Source organism: Podarcis cretensis (assembly GCF_951804945.1).
Source record: "Podarcis cretensis genome assembly, chromosome: 14".
In the NCBI taxonomy this organism is placed as follows: Eukaryota; Metazoa; Chordata; class Lepidosauria; order Squamata; family Lacertidae; genus Podarcis; species Podarcis cretensis.
In genome coordinates this window covers 52,830,884-52,854,646 of record NC_137183.1, presented here as the reverse complement: position 1 = coordinate 52,854,646, position 23,763 = coordinate 52,830,884, and the positions used below count along the sequence as shown (strand labels likewise).

The following is a 23,763-nucleotide window of genomic DNA, read 5'->3' as shown; positions in this document are numbered from 1 at the left end:
AACTGGATACAAATGTACGTAATGCAAAATATCTTCAGATACTCATTTGTACTGTTCATTAACGTTGTAGCAAAGAATGCTCTAGATAGAAGAGTAAAATGGGAGTTTCATAGCTTGATTAGCCTTTTAACATTTGTTTTAAATCTCTTTCATTCTGGTAATGCATCTTACCCATAATAGAAACTTCTATGCGGTGGGCATTGGGATAAGGTTTAACTCCTTAAAATGACCTCACAATTTAAAATTGCTTTTTGTCTGTATCATTTCACCTTTGATTTATTCTTAAATGGAAAACCCCAGCTAAAGCAGTAAACATTGTTGTTGGCAAACCAAATACTTGAGAATGGGAGCAGGTTTTTAAAACTCTTAGTTGCAGTTCAGTGAAAAAGAATGTTAACTGCATTCCTTGAGTTCATAGCTTCCTTTTTACAGGCTTTTAATAATTGTACTATGCTTTGTGTTGAATGCATGCTCTTTGAACAGTTTATCTGAAGGATTAAATTGTATGGAGATGAAGTAATAGTCATTCAGGGTGGCTCAGTGTTTACATTAGAGAAACTGCATTAGAAAGAGTCCAACCTGATAATGGATAGTTGAAAAATTTTAATTAGCTGCCCTTTTGCTGGAATACTGGAGAAGCTGCAACTCTCCTACACTGCGAAATCTAGCAGCCTTGAACCTGCTTCTTCATGATATTTTACTGCTAAATCTTGCACTGAAGCTTGTTTCTTATCCTTGATCTTCAGCATTAAAGTTCTTGGGTGTACTCCTTAACTGTAGGAATGAATCCTGAGGTTGATGCTTGGCGGGTGGGATAAAAGAGCTCCTGAATAAGTATCATCATGTAAAATTTTAAAAAGTAAATATGGGTAGGGCAATGCTTACTGTTATAATCCTTGTGTGGTTACAGCAGACAAGCCTACATTTTAGAAAATGACATTAGTCATAATGAACAGAAGTTGCAACTAAGGATTCTATAGTTGGGCTTCCTTTGTCTCCCTGCTTTCCAAAAGCAAAGAAATTGGGAGAAAATTTATACCTGTGAAGCTTGGATAAAAAGAAAATATTTACCGTATTTTTCGCCCCATAGGACGCACCGACCCATAGGACGCACCTAGTTTTTTGGGGGGGAAATAAAGGAAAAAATTTTTATTTCCCCCCCCCCAGGTGCGCTGCGCTAAGCCCGAAGCTTAGGGTGCCGGCAAGGTCTCCGCTAGCTCTCCCACGGCTAGCGGAGCGCTGCGCTAATCCCAAAGCTTGGGGCGCGCGGAGCTCAGCGCGCCCCAAGCTTCTGGGTGCCGGCAAGGTCTCCGCTAGCCGTGGGAGAGCCGCGCGGCTCTCCCAGGGCTAGCGGAGTGCTGCGCTAATCCCGAAGCTTGGGGCGAGCGGAGCTCAGCGCGCCCCAAGCTTCTGGGTGCTGGCAAGGTCTCCGCTAGCCCTGGGAGAGCCGCGTGGCTCTCCCAGGGCTAGCGGAGCGCTGCGCTAATCCCAAAGCTTGGGGCGCGCGGAGCTCAGCGCACCCCAAGCTTCTGGGTGCCGGCAAGGTCTCCTCTAGCCATGGGAGAGCTGCGCGGCTCTCCCACGGCTAGCGGAGCACTGCACTAATCCCAAAGCTTGGGGCGCGCGGAGCTCAGCGCGCCCCAAGCTTCTGGGTGCCGGCAAGATCTCCGTTAGCCGTGGGAGAGCTGCGCGGCTCTCCCAGGGCTAGCGGAGCGCTGCGCTAATCCCAAAGCTTGGGGCGTGCGGAGCTCAGCACGCCCCAAGCTTCTGGGTGCTGGCAAGGTCTCCGCTAGCCTTGGGAGAGCTGGGTCTCCCACGGCTAGTGGATAGCTTCCTGAAGCCTGGAGAGCGAGAGGGGTCTGTGCGCACTGACCCCCCTCGCTCTCCAGGCTTCAGGGAAAGCCTGCATTCGCCCCATAAGACGCACACACATTTCCCCTTCATTTTTGGAGGGGAAAAAGTGCGTCTTATAGGGCGAAAAATACGGTAGTTAAAGCTTTCTAATCAGCCCCCTTATTCAATCTTCTTTAGAAGATTGAAGTCTGGTATGGATGTTTGAAATCTGAGGTTAAATGTGCTTAATGCAAGCCTTCTATAGATAGAAGGCAACAAAACAAATTTTGATGTTAACTGATCATATCAACTCAGATATGTGATAAGTACTGTGCTCTTTGACTAAGGGTCCATAATGAAAGTATTTTAAAGGAATTGCACAGTATGGAAGAATTGCATTGTTTCTAGGGGATACTAAATGAGGATGCTTTGCCTCTGTATACAAAATCGTTCATTGCATGTTCTAGCAAGTTGACAGTGTTTCTCATGGTTTTTATTTTCATGGCTTGATCTATTACAAGGAGAAATAGATTGGTTTCGGGACTTGTGAACTCTTACTGCTTGGAATGCTATTACTGTATGTGATCCAAATACATTTTATTGGGGGTTGCATTTACGGTAACTAGTAAAGAAGAAAAACTTATTGAAGTGACTGGTCAGAAATCACATAACTGCACACTGCTAGAAGATTCCATAATTCAGACCTTTCCTGAAGCTTGCCAGAACACCACAGAGGCCTCTTCCCTCTATCCTCAGCAAAAGCTAAGGTCTTGGTTAGAGTCCTGACTCAAGAGTTTGTATAACCTATGTAAGGGGCTGTTTATTTTTCACAAAATTCTGGCATCTAATGTGAGTATGCACAGAGTTTTTCCTTTTCAGGGATGCCAATAGTTGAAAAATGGCTAGTAGGACAGGCTAGGGTGTGTAGATAAACTGGAAAAGAGGGTAGAAGCTGAAGGTGAAGCAGATAGAGATGCTTCTAAATGTTCCTGACTCCTCCTGCAAGATGAGCAGGTAAGGAGCCCTCACTTCTGCCATTACTATTAGCTAATGCCATGATACAGCACAAAGACAGACTGCCACTTACATAAAGGTGTTTTAACTTCATCTCATATTTTATCACAGCCAGATATATAAATTAAAAAATTGATTGGTTTTAAGTGTCATTTCAATTCTTCATTTTATATAGTTTTTTCCTTCAATGTAATAGTTTTTTCTTTGGTCACTAAGTGTATTTATCTGTTCCTCTAGGGCTGCAGGGTTCTAGTCGATGCACGGGACAAACTAGGGATCCCTTGGCAGTATACAGAGAATGAGAAGCATGGAATGTTTCTAATGGCCTTTGAAAATAAAGCTGGGGTGCCCATTGAGCCTTCTACGTTCCAGTTGTATGTACCTGCCCTGACTTGCCTGTGGAAGGATGCTGGTATCAAGGAGGCGTTTAGCCGTCGAAGTGAATATCAGCTGGTGAGTATGCCAAACAGAACTTTGTTACCAGTTCATGGTGAAAGTGGGCTAGAGTATTATTGCCACCATCCATTTTCAACTCTCAGCTCCATCCAACATGACAATTGATATGGATTCATTTCTATCATTTAGCATGAGCATAATTTTGCCATAAAGCAGTGGTAGTAGCCTAGTGAGTATTTTTAGTTTTAGAGGGCTTTCTAGAATTTTATGTAGCAAATATTCAGTAGAATGGTAGGTCTGACTAAGAGCAAGTTTTAAGTTTATCCAAAGCAGTGGTTTTCAAACTTTTTTCTCTGCACCACACTTTCAGAATAAAAATTTGCTCACACCACACCATTTTTTAAATAAGAAATACATTGGAAAACAAAAAGAAACAACACCTAACAGTGGTTGATTTAGAACATAGAACACAACTACTTCATAATATGATCATGGGACATCCAGAAACTATAAAACTATGTAGCCACATAAGAACAGGAATCATTCTCAGAATATAATATTGTCTGTCACTGAATCTTCCCACCACACATGCCCTCCTCTCCTGCCACAGGAGTTTTAGTTACTCTGCCAAAGATGACACAGACCTGACAATGTAGCTGATATACACAATGAAGCTTTTGTCACCCTTTTAAGAACCACTGGTCTAAAGGTAAGAATTGAAGCACAGGTTATTTAACCAAAGGCATAGTTCACACATCCCAGTAAGCTCTAGTTAATAGTTTACTGTGGTCACAGCTTTATGGTCTGTTTCACTGTTCTCCCCTAGCAGGAGGATGAGACAAATGCAATCTCTGGCTTTGTGTTGTGTCTCATCCATGAATTCTGATTTGTTTGGCTCACAACAAGCTACAGTTTGTAGCCAAGGTTTGCTCTTGGCTTACTGGTTGGGGCTTTTTGAAGTGAAGCAAATTGCAATCCCTTGTTCTAATATAATGCTAAATTGGGGGTTGTGAACTTGTGTGTGCTGATGATAGGGAAACAAACAGCTCAGGAGGCACGTCATGAGAGCCATGAATTATGGTTTACTGTGACTTGTGAATTGAGGCAAAGTGCAAAGTCTCATTAACAGCATCAAGTTTATGGTGACAGTCCATTGCTCTCTCAGAACCTCCTCCTAATCCAAATTGGGAAGCATCCTGGTAATAATATGAATTAGTATGACTTTATTGAATTGAATTAATGGTTTTGATGAATTTGTAGTTTTCCTTATATGCTATTGTGTTTGATATAGTGATTGCAATATTTGTTGTTTTCTAATGCTACTGTGATTATTGTGAGCTACTTTGAGCTCAACGTTTTTGTTGTTGGAAAAGCGGGATGCAAATATTAAACAAATCAAATTGCCTAATGGAAAGAGTCTAGGACCACAGGAGCACTGTCTAAGCACTTGAGGCACTCTACTTTTATAGACAGTGCATCAAGTTTCTGGCTGTGAATCCTTGCCTGGGACCTTGAGCCTTTAGCACTGTGTGGGTGGATTGTACAATAGCGGTATTTTCTCTGCTTCCCTCTTTCTCCCTTAAAGCACACTAAGTAGCTTCCTCCCATCTGTGTCTCATGGTAAGTCCCACTGTCTGTATTATGGAAGCAAGTCTTTGGGTGACAAAAGCTTCATTGTGTATATCAGCTACATTGTCAGGTCTGTGTCATCTTTGGCAGAGTAACTACAGAATAAGAATTCTTTGATAATTGGTGTGTGGCTCCCCCCGTTTGGATATGAAAGGAATATATTGCTTTCTCTGGAGATCCTGTAATTTCTGCTTTCTTTGGCATTTTTTGTCTCAACCCAAATGGTAGAGGCTTAGGAGTAGAGGGTTTGTAAGAAGTTGGGACCAAATTTCATGTTTGTTAGTACTGCTAATAGTTACCGGTATTTCCATTCTAAGCAATCAAAAGCTTTGAGGATGTCTAGGGATGTAATTGTCAGTGGGAGTTTAGTTGCCTTGCTGTGATCAATCAGATTCAGTAGTTCCTGATGGGATCTGTTATATTGCGACCAGGGATGAAACCAGTCTGGTCTGGGGCTAATAATTTGTGTAGGAAAAATTATAGGTGGTTAATCAAGATTGATGTGAATATCTTGTAGTCTTGGTTTATTGATGAGATTGGGTGGTATGATTCTACTTTGAGGCTGTCTTTGAGTGGTTTTGGGATAGAGACTATCTTGGAGGAGGTCCAGGTTTTAGGAATGGAGCCCCCTTTTATGATGTCATTGAATAGGCGGGTGATGTAGGGCATTAGGGGTTCTTTGAATTTCTTGTAGAATTCTGCTGTAAAGCCGTCTGGGCCTGGGGCTTTGTGTGGTTTCAGGTTTTTGAGGACCGTATCTATTTCTTCCAGGGTGATAGGGCTGTCCATTAATTCCTGTTCCTCGTCTTGTAGGTGTTTTCTGGTATAGTAGGTCATTTCCCTATTGTGCAGATAAATGAAAGCATTAGTGCATTAACACAACTCTGCTTCCCTAAAAAGTGGTATTGTTCAGGCTGGCAAGAAAGCAGTTTATAAACCACCTCAGTAATATTTTCTGGGACAAGTGTGACGTTTATTCAAGGGGGGGGGTCATAGTTAGTTGTTGAAGTGTAGCGGTGGGGGGAGAGATGAAGGGGTTGGGGGAGGGAGACCCAAGCCTTAAAAAACGCTTCGACATCAGCATCAACTGTTCAGCTCCCCAGGCAGTCAAAATCTACAAATTTTTCACTCTGTTGAGTCACAAACCTCTAACTCCAGTAACCAAACCAGGGAAACCTTCTTATCTAAACTCTGAAGAGCCACTGTTCTGTTGAAGGTGACAGAAGATGGACCACTGGTGTGAATCGGTGCATGTGAAACTTCAGTCTTTTTCAGTTAAAGGGAAAAAAGGCTTTATGTGAAAATGTCTGTAGTCACAAGTTTCACAACTAAAAAATCTACAGCTATGAATCCATTTTTTTCACATAGACTGTGTATTATAAAAGGAAGATAATTTCTTTTTTCTAGTTGGCAGTTATGTTTAAAGAAAAGAGGCTGTGTGAAGTAGCTGACTTGACTTTTTTTTTTAATGTGTCTCTCTCCTCCTTCCATAAAAAAAAAGTTTCTGGAAACAATCTTCAAGGTGTTCTTTTTGAGAATATGGAAAGTGTTGCTTTGAGTAGTCATTTACTGACACCTTTCAAATGTTTTCTCTGTTTCAAACATTGACTTCTGCAGTTCAGACTATGGCAGACTTGTGCTTCATTTGGCTTGACTCCTGAACAAACTTCAGGCATGTGTCCTGAGAGGGTAACTTGCCCTACCACATCACTAAAAGAAGCTGCTTAACTGAGCTCTATTTATTCATTTAAGTCAGGCAAAAAAGCTTAGAAAACGTCTGCCAGGAAGAAATGGTTTTTAATAGATTGCCATTGCTTTACGTAACATGTTTTGTGCTGGAATGCTAATGATTTGCATCCCTCTTCAGTAATTCTAACAGTAGCATCCCAGTCCAAGGAATGCTGCAGCTTGGGTGCTGATGTTTTGCCAGTCTTCAGTGCCATTTTTTAAAGGGACATCTTGCATTGCATTGTCTGGACAGCTGTACTATTTTGATGGGCAAGTATTTTCCTGCTGCAAGTCTCTATGCTGCAAAACAGTGTAGCCTTCAAGCCTGTGAGCCTTCAAGCTTGTCTAGCTCCCAGTATTCCACAGTGTTCTCACTTCCACAGTGGAGGACTGTCTTGCTCATAGGGGAAAGGGGAAGGCAGAGCAGCCTGAAGAGCTGCCAATCTCTCATTCATAATCCCCTTTGTGTGGCTTATTCTAGTTTTTTCATGGTGCAGTTTTACCTGATGCTTATTATTTTAAAAACTATTTGTATGTGAAACATTCTGGGAGGTTCACCTGAAAACAATATGTTAGTTAATGAATAAACAATAAACAAACAAACATTGGAACTGTCTTCACATCACGACCCTCATTATTTTTCTTGGTAGGTCATCCTCAGTTCATACCCCATTAGTGTACATGCGATTAAGGTTTCCTCCCGATGTGCATCACTTCACACATTCTTACATTGCATAGTCTTTGCCATTTTAATGCTCTTTCATCTGGTTTGAAGGATATTTTTGGAGCTCCTTGCCATCGCCTTGTGTTTTCACTGCTCTGAACAATCTGATGTCATCAGCTAACTTGCTGATCACACTGATCACTTGCAAGTTCAGGTCATTTATGAATAAATTTAAAAGCTTCAGGCCCAATATCATTCATTGGAAGATCCCATTTCCTACAACTTTATGTTGTGAGAATTGTCCCAATCTCTTTTTCCTGTTCTTTAACCATATCCTGTTTTAATAAATAACAAGATTATAGATATAGATATAGATAGTCCAAAAAGAACTCCCTTAAGAGAATCAAGTCTTTTTGTCTTAAGACAGTCTTTAAAAGAATCTTAAAAAAATAATAATCCAGTAGCACCTTAAAGACCAACTAAGTATAAACTTTCTAGGTATGAGCTTTCGTGGGTATACACACTTCTTCAGAATACTGTTTCTTCATATACTGTTTCATTAACTTGATTGTGGTGTTTTTAGTTGTCACCTAGAGACATTTGCCTAGAGTGGCAAATGGAATAATAGGATATATTTCTTGTCCCATGACTAGTTCTGATATATTGTGATTATTGAATCACTATAGTCCAGTGCAGTACCATATTTCTGATGTCCGTTGTATCTCTTGTTGAACAATCTTTTCTGAGACATTCCAGTTACCTGTAGTACCTTCTGAGACATTCCAGTACCTTCTGAGACATTCCAGTTACCTATCTGGGAGACAGGCAAATGAGCTTTGAACTTAGTAGATATATACCGTATTTTTTGCTCTATAAGACTCACTTTTCCCCTTCTAAAAAGTAAGGGGAAATGTGTGTGCGTCTTATGGAGCGAATGCAGGCTGCACAGCTATCCCAGAAGCCAGAACAGCAAGAGAGATTGCTGCTTTCGCTGAGCAGCAATCCCTCTTGCTGTTCTGGCTTCTGAGATTCAGAATATTTTTTTTCTTGTTTTCCTCCTCCAAAAACTAGGTGCGTCTTGTGGTCTGGTGCGTCTTATAGAGCGAAAAATACGGTATGTGTGTGTTTTCTGTGTAGCTAAGATGTGGTGTGTTCAGCTCCTGCCACTGGTCATGGAAAAGGATTAGTTTACTGGTTTTAACACTTCTACTGAAACAGCAACCTCTCAGCAACCTTTTAAATCTCTGATGTAGATCCATTGGAGAACCTGCAAGAAGAGTCTTTTGTTGGATGCTTTACTTTTAGTTCAACTGAGAGAAATGGGTTCATGGGTTTATCAGCCAAAATGTTCCCTTCTTTATTTTGAAAATATCTCAACTGAATAAAAATATTAAAATGCTGAGAAATAACTAATTCCAGGGGATTATCTCTTTTCCCACAAGAACAGCAATTATCAAGCTTATTCTTACCTTTGATTTCTAGGCACACCTTATGCATCAAGGTTGGCTACACTATGTGTTAACATTGTGACAGCTTATCTTACTTATGGCTTGGCTGCTCAAAATACTACTTCAGAGCTATAAGTAGTAGAAGTCTAAAATGAATTTTACAGCATTATTATTATTATTTATTCAAATTATATACCATGCTTTACATCAATGATAAAAACAAAAATATAGCAAAAAACATACTGACAGACAATACCAATAGCATGCAATTTTTTGAGTACTCCAGAACTCTTAATCAGATTTGATGAAGACATTAGATGAACACAAAAATGGGAGGGACTTGGCTGGTGGTAATGCCATGAAACTGCATATAGTCTGCCAGATCTAAGAATGTTCTATGAGGCGGCCTGTCTCACCTGGTTAAAGGAGTGGTGCACACTCAAAAATCCAGAATTGTTGGACCTGGAGGGGTACAACAACAGATTCGGCTGACATGCATACCTGGGCTATGGAAAGGTTAAAGTTCATAAGAATTTTTTGAACCATGTCATCAGGAATTCCCTTTACGTTGTTTAGGGAAAATATAAGGACCTTCTCGAGCCTAAGGTGCCATGGTGGATCTTGCCAACTGGAGCTCTTGCCATTAAAAGGAAAAACACAAATGGAAATTGGCCTGTCTATAAATTATTAATTATTAATAGAGGAAGAGAATCAATTAATTTTTTAAAAAAATCAAAGAAATAAGAGATCAAGTCTCAGTCTGGTTCCAATATTATCAATTATTTGAAACCTTCAAATGTGATTTTAAAAAGAGGATTTTCGATGGAGATTTCCAGATTTGAATCAGATCTAATAAATTCTAAAACTAAAACCCTCTCCAAAACATACTGACTCCTCCTTGACTGGAAAGTCAAGGAGGAGGAGGTTAAGTCCTCAGTGATCACATGGGCCTAAGACTTTGCTTACAACATAAAGATGAGCCAATGGGAACACCTATGGAAAGTAAATTGGAACTTTACGGCATGCTGTACATTAAGGGAGAACCTTCAAAAGATGTTATACCGCTGGTATTTAACCCCTTCTAAACTCTCCAATATGTACAAAAGTGTCCCTAATATATGTTGGAGATGCGGAGAATCAAGTGGAGCCATGCTCCATATGTGGTGGGTTTGTAAAAAGATCAAAACTTTCTGGAATGGCATACATACTGAGCTTCAAATAATGTTAAATGCATCCTTCCCCCCAAAAAACCAGAATCATTTTTATTGGGTATTACAGGATCAGATCTATATAGGAAGATAAGGAAAGTCTTTCCGTATGCCACCACTTCTGCGAGAGTACTTACAGCAAAACATTGGACGAGTGACCAAATTCCCATCAGATCAGAATGGTTACTAAAATTGATAGAATATGCTGAACTAGATAGTCTCTTGGAAAAGATTAAAGATTAAAGATAAGCAAAAACAGGAGTTCATTGATAACTGGAAACCTCTAAAGAGTTACTTTAAAAATAAATGTTGCAATCTGAATTCGGTAGCAGCTTTTGAATAAGCTCTGTAAATAAAGGTTAAATGGGTTAAAATAGATATAGATAGATATACATAGATGCATATCAATATTTTATTATGGTTTTGCTGATAAATTTAGGCAATAGGTTTATTAGAGTGAAAAGTGCTGAGAAGGACAGGTAGTCAAATTTATGAAGAAATATACTTCTTTGTTGGAATTTTTATTTTGATGAGTTTGATCTACAGACTATAAAATATCTTTGATGTATGGATGTAAGTAAGGTTAATAAAGCATAAAAGAAGAAGAAGAAAGAAACTGCATATAGTCTTAAGCTAGAATATGGAAGGAGGTGGGCATTCACATGGAACTCTACTAGGTATCATGCAGACATCAGGTTGCACAAGAGCCTTCAGGGGAAAGAAGTATAACAATAGCTAACAGAGGCAAAATCTGAAGCTATGTACAGTTAAGGTATTCCAAGGTTTGGTTGTTACCTTAATGGTACAAATTCTTCAGTATACAGTACTCCTGACTTTTAGGGAAAGCTCTAGGTGAAAGCTTTTAGCCTTCTGAGAACAGGGCTATTGTTCTCAGTCCTAGAGACTATAACTGCAGTCCTAGACTAATCCATATGTGATTGTGCAGTTCAGTATCTAAGTCATAGAGTAATAGCTGTATTATGTGGCTTAGTTGCATGCTAGGGCTTTATTTTGAAGGCAGTCCTTTTATCTCAGTTAATGATGTTAGGGGCCCCAGAGCAAGTTGTTTACTATTCTATTAACTTCAACTTGTCCTAGCCTGTTTCCATTACGTCCCATTGGCTCTTTCAGTACCTGTACATGGATGTAGTCATCAAAATTTAGCAACATATCATTGAAGTGAATTAAACAAGTTCATACACCTAAACCATTATGTATGACCACTTGTGAATTTATCTTACGTTTTTGGTAGAGTATTTGAAGAGAAAAATGCACTACTTCACTGAACTGCATTGATGCTACTAGGATTGTCATTCTAGCAAAATGATGTTTGCCTTATTCTCCTTTTTTAAAGATGTCATTGCTACATTAATAAAATTCTAGCTCCTTTTACAAATGTGCTATCAGTTATAAACTGTTATAAAGTTTCCTGGCCTTCTGTTCATCTGTATACAGTAATCCCGACTACTTTTCAGAGGCATTGAGACAGTTTAAAGTTTGTATTTCCATTATTGTGCAGAGGTTTCTAGATTAGTACTTCCACTAAAATATCACTTAACACATATGAAGCATACTGTGTTAACTACTTGGTTTTTAATGTGAGTGTTAATACTGTGAATCTTATGAGACAACAGTGTGAAACTGATGTTATATCTTCTTAACTCTACACTTACAAATTTGTAAGAATCGGCTCAATTATCTGATGCAACCCAAACTTAAAACATTGCAGATCAATGTCTCCTTTGGGGGGAAATGAACTGAATGTAGGATTTATACTCTTGCCCAACTTGCGGAACTGGATGGGGAATATTTGCTTTTATCTGAGTTACAAATATTGCCAGTGGACTGTAATTCACAGGCTGTATCTGTAACAGGGGTTGGGAATCTATGCCCCACCCCTGATGTTGCTGGGCTACAACTCCCATCATTACTGGCCATGCTGGCTAGGGCTACTGGAAATTGGAGTCCAACAGTTCTAGAGAATCACAGGTTCCATGCCCCTGGTTTTACAATTATAAAACTTTAATATCAATCTATGCCTGTCACTACAGTGGTACCTCGGATTAAGAATTTAATTCGTTCCAGAGGTCTGTTCTTAACCTGAAATGGTTCTTAACCTGAGGCGTGCTTTCGCTAATGGGGCCTCCTGCTGCTGCTGCATCGCTGGCGCGCGATTTCCGTTCTCATCCTGGGGCAAACTTCTTAACCTGGAGCAACCACTTCCTGGTTAGCGGAGTTTGTAACCTGAAGCATTTGTAACCCAAGGTACCACTGTACTTAGTGTTTCAAAACACCCTAAATCTTGAAATACTTGCTCACCTTAGGACATGTTATTATATCCACACTCTGTTTATATAATAAATGATTGCTTGGCAACATTAAACTTATTAGAGATAACTTAAAATTGGAGCACCTCGTATATAAACAGTGGAGTTCACTCATACATTGTTTCCCTTGACTAGAAATTAATTCAACAATAGTTATTGCTTTGAAGATATTGGACACTCATCTCTCACTTGTCCTAGGTGCTAGTGCTGTGGTATTGATTTTGTGTCACTGTCATTTATATTACGGGCATATCATTTGTGTCAGGAGTGAGGAATCTCCAGCCTTGGGCCACATTTGGCCCATCAGGCCTCCCCATTTGTAAGGGAGGAGGTTTTCCAAAATCCACATCCACTTGTTGGCATATGTGGCACCAGGTGTGCAGCAGATAGAGTTGCAGCTGGTTGTACAGCAGATCACTGCAGAAAGCAGGATTAAACTCCCCAGGTGATATGTGGGGAGTGGAGTTCTGCTCTGGCCCATTGGATAAAAAGGTTCCCCATCTCTGCTTTAGGTAGAGGTCTGCCTGCATATTAAATTTGATTTAGCAGCATTGGTGTTGAGAGTCCCACATACATGGTACCTTGTGTTACGTACTGCCCCCCTTACGAATGCTGTGGGTTACGCATTCCGCTAACCTAGAAGTAGATGCCCCTTGTTGTGAACTTTGCCCCAGGGTGCGAGCAGAAGACGTGCTCCGGAGGGACAGCAGCAGCGGGAGGCGCCATTAGCAAAAGTGCGCCTCATGTTACGAGCAGTTTCCGGTTACAAACAGACCTCCAGAACAGATTTAGTATGTAACACAAGGTACCACTGTACTCATAAGCCAGTGGCTCTGAAAGGATGGCACTTGAAGATAGCAAGTATGGCAGAAATATTCAAGAAACATTTAAAAATTTCAGTGTGGTATAATGTAGTATAGCTTACTAGCAAAATAATGTTTTAATTTGCAGAATATTGAAAAATATCAATCAATGTTAGGTGTTGTTTCTTTTTGTTTTCCAGTGTTTTTCTTATCAATAAAAAAATGGGGTGTGGTGCAAGCAAATTTTTATTCTGAAAGTGTGGTGCAGAGAAAAAGACAGTTGAGGACCACTGTCATAAACTATATTTCTGTACTTTGGGAACTGTGAGGCAGCCAGTGAAAATGAAGCTCTTGTTCCTGCAAGATTAGAAAGAAAATATCCCACTGTCACAGCTAACACAGCGGTTTGACTTCACCCCTGGAGGCACTTCAGACAGAAGGATGCTTTAAAAATTGTTGGTTTTAGCTTATATTTTTGTACTAATGGATATTATTTATATATTGTATATATATATATTGTAGACTACTTAGAGATTTTTTAAAAAGATGGAGTGGTTAGAAATGCTTTTTTAAATAAAATACATGTATCTGGAACTTTTACAGATGCTCTTTTTTGTAACTCCTGGTCTGGATTTAACCTTAAACTGTGAACTAAATTTAGGAACTGGGCTTCATAGAACCATAATCAGGAAGACTAAATTAATCCTTTGTCCTGGGAAAAGCAAAAGGTTAATGGGCTAGCAAATGTAGACCAAATGATCTAATTTCTTATTTCTAGAATAAATTAACTAGAGGGAAGCTTTTAGATTACTTGTAGAAAAATATCAGAACTGTTAACACTTTTTTTAAAAAAAAAAGAAGGTTGCTGAACACCTAGCTAAAGCTTCAAGTGTGAAATTTCTGCAGTTTGTGCCTGTGCTTCATCTGACAACAACAAATTAAGTTGGCTTTGTCCCTGGGAGACCTCATAGGGAGTTCATATCTCATGAGTGCTAAATCCATGAAGAAATGATGCCAATTTATTTATACACAACTAAAAATTGTGTATACATTACATCAGAGCTTTCCAAACTTTTCATGTTGGTGACACATTACACAGTAATTCAATTTTACTATCAAATTAAGGAGCATTTGTGCAACACACATACACACTGCAGCCGACTCACAAATGTGTCATGACACACAGTTTGCATCTTATCATGTCTTAACATCAAATGTCTTAACACCAAACAAGTTGTTGTCTAGGTGCTTTTGAGTGCAGACTCTTTCCAAAGTGGCTGCTCCAAATGTCAGTGCACTAAGCAAGGCCCTCTGTTTCTTGTTAACTTGTTAAGTGTCACAAATGAAAATGACACAAGAGTCCCCACAGTCCTCCCTTTTAAGACCAAAGCAGGAAGAAGCTCTACAATATTTGCCAGAAATATCCAAAGAACAAGATACGAAGCTCAAAGTAATGTTGAAATGTGGGACCTGGCCTATTTCAGGCCCTGCTGCTCATACTTTTGGATTTTCCAATTCCCAGTTGTGCAGTGACTCATGGCTGCTGCTCAACAATGGGAACAGCACCTCCTATGTGGTCCCAGTTGGCAAGATTGAGTCAAAGGATATACAGCATAGGATATACAGCAGTGCAAAAATTAATCACCCAACCTTTTGTGTTTAACTCTTTGGGTAGGAGGAGCAGGAATATTAATGAGAATATAATATTGTGTACCACAAAGCAAACACTATTGATAATTGAGCAGCTTAATTCTTTAAAATAGAATAATAAAAATTAAGTTTTGGGGACTTTAAAAAAAAAAAAAGACTGCTGAACTAGGGCTTCCTTTCTCTCTAGCATTCATTGCTGCTATTAGCTTAGAATCAGAAACATTTTGTATCTCAAGGGTGAAAGGAAACTTGCTAGATTGTCCAAGTCCCAGTTGCTCTGAAGCAGCAGGTTTTGACATGCCATCCCTGTTCTTACTCTTCCTGTATGGTTGCTTCAGAGTAATCTGGAAGGTGTTTCCTGGAGGACCTGCTTCTGGACATGAAGGAAGTAGATCAGGATTTTCAGATGCATGTGATGGCCTTAACTGGAAACCATGTAAAGGCTGTATACCCTTTTCAGATTGGAAATGACTGGACTGAGCTATATTTTGTTGGAAGGCTACGCTACTTGGCATCATGTGTTTCCACATGTTAGTCTTTTCAAACTTGTTTTCAAAGATTATCAAGGATAATACAATATATTGCTTCTGTACAGTGAAGGTTTTTCCCCCCTCTTTAAACATGGTTTTGGCTTTGTAAACCCCAGTTCCAGAAATTAGCTGCAAATGTCCTCTTCTCTCAACAGGGTGAATCGGTGAAATATTTTCTGGATAATTTGGACCGGATTGGCCAATTGGTGAGATTTACTTTTTCTTTGCCCCATTCTGTCCTCCAGTACTTAATGCATTGTGCCTTTTTATGTTCTTTGTCTGATATGCTCAAACCATATGGCCTTGAAGAAAACCAAAAACTCTCACTGCACACTGCACAGTGTAGAAAATGCAGAACTAAATGGAGAATCACCGAGCAGAACTAAACTCTGCTTACTGTCTTCCTCAACCACCCTTTAACTCAGTGGTTCCCAATTTCCCCCACCCCAGGACGATTTGAAAATTGCAGGTGTTTGTGAACTACCGGTACTTAATTATTTTTCTGCCTGTGGTAGCAAATTAATTCCATGGAATTCAAATAGTAATACAGTAAAATAAATAAAAATGCAATTAAAAATAATATGAATATTCAGTGCAATTGATGTGCCATCTCCCATTTCAACCACAAATCTAGATAACTGAACGAAGCTCGCCTAACACTGGTAAATTCACTGACCACAGTTTGGGAACAGTCACTGTTTCCAGTTCTATCTACTCTGTGGTGAAAGGCAGCCGTTCCTAAGTGAATAAAGTTTACACCCCCCCAAAAAAATAATAATAATATTGTATATAAAGTAGTTAGTACAATTCATATCCCATTTGGGAATTATGCAATTGCTTATATTCATATACTGTCGCACAAACAACCTTTTTTTCTTAATACTTTCAATATGAAGTATTAAGACAAAAAGGTTGCTTGTGTGACAGTATGTGAATATAGGCAACTGAATAATTCCCAAATGGGATATGAATTGTATGGAACTGTCAGCAAGTCAGACTTACATTAAAGTACACACAGCACTCTTAATGCACATAGGCACGAGGTGGATCCTTTGTCTGGCAAAATGTGACTCTTAACAATTTCTTAGATAATAATGACCTCTGCAGTATCATTTCTTTTTCAGGGAAGAGGGATGCTTCCCTCTACCCACTGTTCATATCAGAGGTGCCACCTTGAATAAAATGTTTGGGGCAGGTAAGCCCCGCTCTCCCTGATCAGTCACATGGTGCAGTGCAGGGGGGCCAACATGACCTTGGCCCCTAGGAATTGGCTCTATGTTTGAGACAGAGAGAGGTGGAACAAAGATAGGTCTGCATTATTGCTCAATTCATTGCAAAATTGTTAAACATACCACATCATTTTACTTTGGATGTAGTGGCAGGGAGACTTGGCCAGGGCCAGCAACAGTGAAACTTGCATGTTGCAGGCTGTCAGAAACCCCAGTTTTTATTGCATATGTTGTAAGGATGGTACACAGAATTTCAAAGGATACGTTCATGATACTGAGGAGTCTTGTAAACTATTCAGTTTGTTACTTCAAATTGAATTGGTTTACAGCCAGTTCATACAACCAACTAGACATAATGAAAATAGCTTAAATGAAGGTGAGCTGTTCATGTAGCAGAGTGGCCTTGTGATTCACTTACAGAACTTGACTCAACTCACATTTTCAGCTGAGCAGGTTGTTTAAGATTGATCTTTAGTTTCTTCTCTCCTTCCTTTACCCCTCTGGTCACTACCCTGACTCAGTGTATCTGTACCCTCTTTCAATGGAAGCAGCTGTTGATCCATTTTGATATTTTCCCTGCCTCCATGTCTCTTTCTGCAGAACTATTTTCCCAGTAAGCAAGACATCTTGCTGGCTAGAAAAGCTACCAAGGGGATTGTGGAGCATGACTTTATCATCAAGAAGATTCCTTTCAAAATGGTCGATGTGGGTGGACAGCGGTCTCAACGCCAAAAATGGTTTCAGTGTTTTGATGGGATAACATCTATACTATTCATGGTCTCCTCAAGTGAATATGATCAGGTCCTTATGGAAGATAGACGCACAAATAGACTAGTTGAATCTATGAACATCTTTGAAACCATTGTCAACAACAAGCTCTTTTTTAATGTCTCCATCATTCTCTTCCTTAACAAAATGGACCTACTTGTGGAGAAAGTGAAGAATGTCAGCATTAAGAAGTACTTCTCAGACTTCAGGGGTGATCCTCACCGGCTGGAAGATGTTCAGCGTTACCTGGTACAGTGTTTTGACAGAAAGCGGCGGAATCGCAGTAAACCCCTCTTCCATCATTTCACCACAGCCATAGACACTGAAAACATCCGCTTTGTGTTCCATGCTGTGAAGGATACAATCCTTCAGGAAAACCTTAAGGATATTATGTTGCAGTGAAGGAAAACTGAAGGAACTGTCTCTTCAAACCTAGCCTAGTTGAAGGCCCAACCTTTATAGCCTATACGATGGATTTAAAAAAAAAGATCCATGCAGTTACTTGGCTCAAGGAAGCTGCAAAATAGCCAGTCCCAATGGAGGAGCGACAAGCAGAAGGATTGTGAGAGCTCAAGCTAGCTACTGTATCACTTAACTAAACAAACAAGCAAACAAAAAAACTACTGAAAGTAGTAAATTGCAAGTGCAGTGCCTTCTTTTGAACTCTGAATAACATTATTGCCTTCTGCCTTTTGAAAAGATAATTCTAAGTTTGAAAAATGACGTAAAGACATTTTGTGTTTTTTAATCCACTGTCATTGTGCAAGAAAGTTTGTTGGTTGTAAAGCCTGTCTGCCTCACTTTTTGGGTGCTGAATTAACAAATCCAGTAAGTTCATTGATACTTCTTTTTGGAGAATACATTGCAATATGTCAATATCTAGGTTTGGTGTACGCAAAATTGTTTGCCAGTAACCAGACTGTGCTTGCCAAAATGATTATCCAGCTCTTCTTTGAGACTCTCTACAGTTTCCCTCTTGTTGAAGTTTACAACTGTAAATTGAACTTGGCTGGCCACACTAGTGAATTTCATTTTAGCAATTGGCCTGAAGGGGGGCAGAAATCCAAGACCTGGGTTGGTGCAACACAGGGCTGTACTTTGCACTACATGTTACAGTGTTTATTGCATCATGGAAAATAAGACTTTTATTTTCTTTTTATTTTACTTTTCATATAGCATGAGGCTGGAGCTCACACAGATGCTCTGCTGAGACATTAACTCTGTTCTCAAACCTATAGTTGGAACTATATGAAAACTTTCTCTTGACAGAATATTATGTATGAGACATATTATGGGTGTTCTCATAAAAGGGAAGCCTAATGTTTGGTAAGCAGAGGCTGCTCACAGCACTAAAGCCAAATGCTCTTGAGGTTTCCACTTTACAGCTGCACTGAGTTTGGAAAGAAGAGCTCTGCTTTGAACTAATCCTTAATTGTTGCTGTATGAATTTACTAGGTTATATAATATACACTTAAAATATTGTAAACTGTCAAGTTTAAAGTTGCCCCTTTAAGGCTACTACAGAGTACATGTGAATTTGCAGGAGGCTGTGAATAATGTTGATGTGAACTTCCTTTTTAATTCTAAAGTGTTGAATTTAACTATGGGTGCCTATTTTGTGTGTACTGATGTTTCACACTCTGTCTGATATGAGGTATGTATTAACTACACTAAACCCTACATTTTCAGTGCTATAGACTTTATTCAGGGATCTTCTTAAACATAAGAAATGTTTACCATACTTTTGGTACCATACTTGTCATATCAAATTATAAAGGGCTTATTCTTTCCTGTATCATGATATCAGAATGCTGTAGCTTATGCCCCTCTGGGACAATCATGTCTTGCACAGTAGGCAAAACTCCAGGTATAAATGCCACCAATAACAGCAAACTAAAACAAATCTCTCATGACTTCTGCTTGGACAAATTCCAGGATTTTTTTTTTCCTGTGGGGATTACTCACATTTATATAAGCATGTTTTTGTGTGGTGTACCCGACTTTGAACCAGAAATTTTCCACTCTGATAGTGATGTTTGTGCAAAATCAAGCTAAGTTTTGGAAATTAAGAAAGAGTTTGTCTCCTACTTTTTATCTAAAACTAAAATTTCAATAAGACAACAACCACATAGTGACTGCAGACATTTCAACCTTTTGAGATGAAATTACATTTGGAGACTTTCTAGTGGCACTTGTCTTACTTTCTAGGACCAATTATTTTACTATTTTCATATCTGCTTCTAGAAAAGAAAACAATATTGCAATTTTGCCATGAGTACGCTAAAGTGTTGAATAATTTTGCAGGCTATGAATGGCTATTCAAGGGTTAAGGGGAATGCATCTCAGCTACGATTGCCAATTTCTATTCATTGGGTTTCTTCATTGATGTGTCTTTTGAAACTTTAAATTCCACATCCCAAAAAAGATGTTTGATTTGTGTTTCTCAAATAGCTATCTTGACATGAGAAGTTTCAAGAGCAGTTTGTGATGTGGAATATGCACCTGCTTTTAAAGGAGAAAATTCCCATTAGACATGTTCACAACCCATGGCATTCATAAGTAGCTCTTATGTATTCTGGTCACAGTATTTTAATTTGCTTCCTCAGCAGTAATATACAATCTATAAGGAGCCTTGACTATTCAATTAAAAAGTTGAACTTTATGTATTTTCTACCCAAAAGTGCCTCGGTTTTACCTATTAACTTTTCTTTGCCCTTAAGTGGCAGGGAGTAGCACAAACCCATTTATAACAATCTGAACTATGCCACCACTTGCGTTTTAAAATAAAAACTTAGAAATAATATGCTGCAGTTCTCAAATTGTTCTTTTTCTTACAACTCTGCCTAGTCGTGTACTGTATTTCTTTTTCTGTATGGTTACCGTAGTATTTGCATGTAAAATGTATTATATTACTGTGTTCCTTTGGTATCGGATAGTTATCTTTTGGTATGATGGAAGCCCCTTGCTGGGGCAAACTTACCGTAAAGATTTTGGTAGCCAGATTAAGGCTGTAATCCTAAACTATGTCTACCTAGCAGTAAACGAAATTGAATTCAGTGGGACTTGCTTCCCGGTAAATGGAGATTAGGATTGCAGTCAAAATCAAGTTCAGCCTAATCCATTTTTCAGCCAATTTATTTTGCCATTTAAGATGCTGTTAGCTCTAGTTCTCCAGCTTCTCATCCCTTCAGCTGCACGCCTTGGTCATGATCACACACTGATATAATTCTTGTGATTAACATTGTAGTAGAAGCTTAACATCTAACAGGCAGGATGTTTTAACAATTTCAGGATTATAGTGCAGTCTGGTTTAAATAACTAGTTGGAATCCTAAAAGTATCTTTTAACAGTATAGCTTCACACAGATAAGGGAAACCTCTTTTCTAATCATAGCACTGCTCATATACTGTGTTTCAATAGTTTGCTTTGAATTCAAAATCTTTTTTTGCAATCCAGTACAGTAGTATTGGGTGCTCTGCAACCATTGAATTACCCGCTCTTTCTTCCTCTTGCCAAAGCCACAAGACATTTGCCTTTAATTGTAACCCTTGAGAACATTTTGTCCTAAGTACAATTAGCAGGGAGAGGAAAGATTTGTTGTTGGAATACTTGATGTAATGATACTTTTAAGCTGGGAAATGGGTTACACATCAGACAGTCTATTACAGGCCTTGAACTTATGCTTTGGCATATTACATACCAAACAGGCTTCAGCTTCAGCTTCTCATTTGTCAGATGAAGTTTTGCTGTAAATAATGTATATTGTGCATTTGGTGTTTTTAACCATGGACAAAGAGGATCACCCCCTCATGTCTTTAACAGGGTGTGTGTGCATATATATGTATTTACATGCATGTGCACACACAGGTGGAAGTAGACTTTCCGCTGAAAATCTGCTTGTTTTTATATAAACTCTCCAGGAGCAAGGACTTGCCGGGGCGGGGGGTGGGAAATCATTTTTCATGAAATGGAAGCTGCAAGTTGGCATGAGTTCACAGTTCCTATGTTATGCTATGCGCACACTGCATATTCAAGTGGACTGTGCACATGAGCAGAATTTACCATGTTAGCATAACAGAATATTGTTGAAACTGACTCTTGAGTTTATCAACTTAGCAGCTGTGTTATCCAAAATAAAGAGTAGCATTCTGCCATCCACAAAAATTTATAAAGGATGAACAGAGATTACCATACTTGGCAAGTTTGAGGCCCATTAAAAAAGACTTTCTGTGGCCTCTGGGATAGTGACTAAAATACCGCCACTGATGTGGATATGGTAGATGTTTCTACTTCTGCCACCAATTCATTTCACTGATTTAAAGAACCCTTATCAATGAGCCAGCAAGTTACCTAGGATTTAGCAAACCTCCCATAGTTTTATACCGACTCTCGAGGGTTGGGGTTTTTTTGATGAGCTCTTTTTTGATGGGTTTTTTTGTTGGGAGGGAGAGATTTGGAGAGGGATCTAGTTTCTAGACTTTCAAACAGTGCTGCTTAAGCATTAACGGTGTGCATATTGAAACAAAATGCATTGAAACAAAAGCCACCAATGAAGAGCCTGTATGCTTTCCCCCAGAGTAAGGATTTGGCAGCATATTAAAACAACCTATTGGCACTACTGTAGCTATTGGCACACACATAAATCTTTTTTTTCCTAGCCTGCCTGTTTGTTTATAACTGGGACATGCAAATTCAGGTTTCTTGCAGTGTGCTCTTGAGAGGCTTTGGCTATGCAGAAGCTCTGATAAATGTTCTAAAAGGCAAGCAAGTATCCTCTTCAAAACCAACAAAATCAAGCCTTTAGCATTTGGGGCCCTCATACCTTAAAAGACTGTTCCTTATTTTACTCCATTGTGTACTTTCAGATCAACCAAGACTGTTCTCATGATTTATGTGCCAAATTCAAACTGCAAAGACACACAGAATGGTATTTTCAGTGGTTGTTCCACAATGGTAAAATTCCATTCCCTTGTCAAAATACAACCTGAATACTTTCTTGGAAGCATTCAAAAATATAGGTAGCTGTGTTCGTATACTAGGTTAAGAAACAACAACACAGAAGCAACAGTATGACAAAACCCTTATTAGGACCAACCTAAACATTACAAAATCTACTTTCTAGAAGTACTGTAAGAGCTGAAACAGATGCATAGTTTGTACTACTGGGGAATGTGGGTAATCAAATGTTTGAATGATTTCCACATAAAAGTCTACCTGCACACACAAACCTAACATGCTGGAGAGGGATCTCTCATGTGGGCCCAAACATCTGTTCTACCAACCCGGATGATTTAGCCCAGCAACAACTACATCACAAGGGAGTTTTTCCCCAGACTCCCTCAAGAGTTCTCCAAAGATTTTCCTTAGCACACCTGGCCCATAGCATGTTATTGGGTTCTTATTGGTAGAGATTATACATAAGAGCAATACAGAGTGGCCATGCTGCAACTGATCTGCTTGGGGACAATTTCATCTGGTTCCTTTCCCTGGTTGGTGGCTGAAGAAAGCAGCATAAATCCAAGTTTGTGTTTGTTTTCTGTTCACTATCTTGGGGGCTTTAGGTCAAAAGTTGGGAGCAGAATAATTGAAAAAATTAAATAGGGAACTGACAAAAATGCTGCCTAGTGTTGACATTATACTGAAAAGTGGTTTCAGAAATGTCTTCCTTTTCAAGTGGTGCTTCATCTATATTCCACATATTTGCACGAGTAGGCTAGTTTTATACCCATATTGCAGACATAGTAGTGGTTTGCCTACAGCTACTAGTGAAGCACAACTGACATGATGAATGCTTGGTTTCTTGCTCACAATTGGCCACTGCACCATACCAGCTCTAGGGCAGTATTCCATGCTCGGTGGCGCATATAGAATATTGCCCTAGAGCTTGTATAGTGTAGTGAATCATCAGAAAATTGAGCATTGTGGACAGAAAAGGCCTGTGCTTGCCTTAATCTTTAACTTGAGCAAAAAAAGCTTAATTATTGTTGAAAGGTGACAAATTTTAAAATAAGTTGTGATGAAAGTGCCATAATTCATACTGGTAATATTTTTTAATTGTGTGCTTAAAAACAACCCTGGTCTTTTATAAGCACTAAAAGAGTATAATTCTTTGTGACCTATTTTGCTGTGATAGCATCAGCTTATGAAAGCTGTGTATTAGATTTTTAAAATGTGGTGTAAAAATGTGTATTATAGCTTTGAATTAGCTTACTGTTTTGTATATATGAATTTTGTAAATCTATTAAAATGTGACTTGTTACTGTACTTTCTAGTGAAGTGTCTGTAAAATAATTTAAGTTCTGTTAGAGAACAGCGGTGGTCATGTACGCTATAATACGGGGTCAGCAACCAGCAGTCCCTGAGCCGCATCTTACTTCCACAGAAACTGGCAGGCAACACTGCGTCTAAGACACCTCCTTTTGCCAGAAGCAAATGTGTGAGGCAGCCAAAAAATGAAGTGGGTTCAGGGGGAAAGAGGAAGGATGAGGCCATTTAGGCAATGGTTGAAAGAGGTTTGGCTTAGCTGGTTATTTTTG

The 23,763-nt window shown here is 39.2% G+C and overlaps 1 protein-coding gene across 1 annotated transcript in view; it reads left to right on the top strand.

The window, feature by feature from the left end:
• Positions 1-23,491, top strand: part of GNA12 (G protein subunit alpha 12) — a 35,559-nt gene extending 12,068 nt beyond the window's left edge. Inside the window, exons 2-4 of the mRNA XM_079953935.1 lie at positions 3,085-3,300; positions 15,386-15,436; positions 17,060-23,491. Coding sequence (XP_079810061.1) covers positions 3,085-3,300; positions 15,386-15,436; positions 17,060-17,629 — 837 coding nt within the window. The 3' untranslated portion in view covers positions 17,630-23,491. The remainder of the gene's footprint in view (positions 1-3,084; positions 3,301-15,385; positions 15,437-17,059) is intronic.
• The last annotated feature ends 272 nt before the right edge of the window (positions 23,492-23,763 follow it).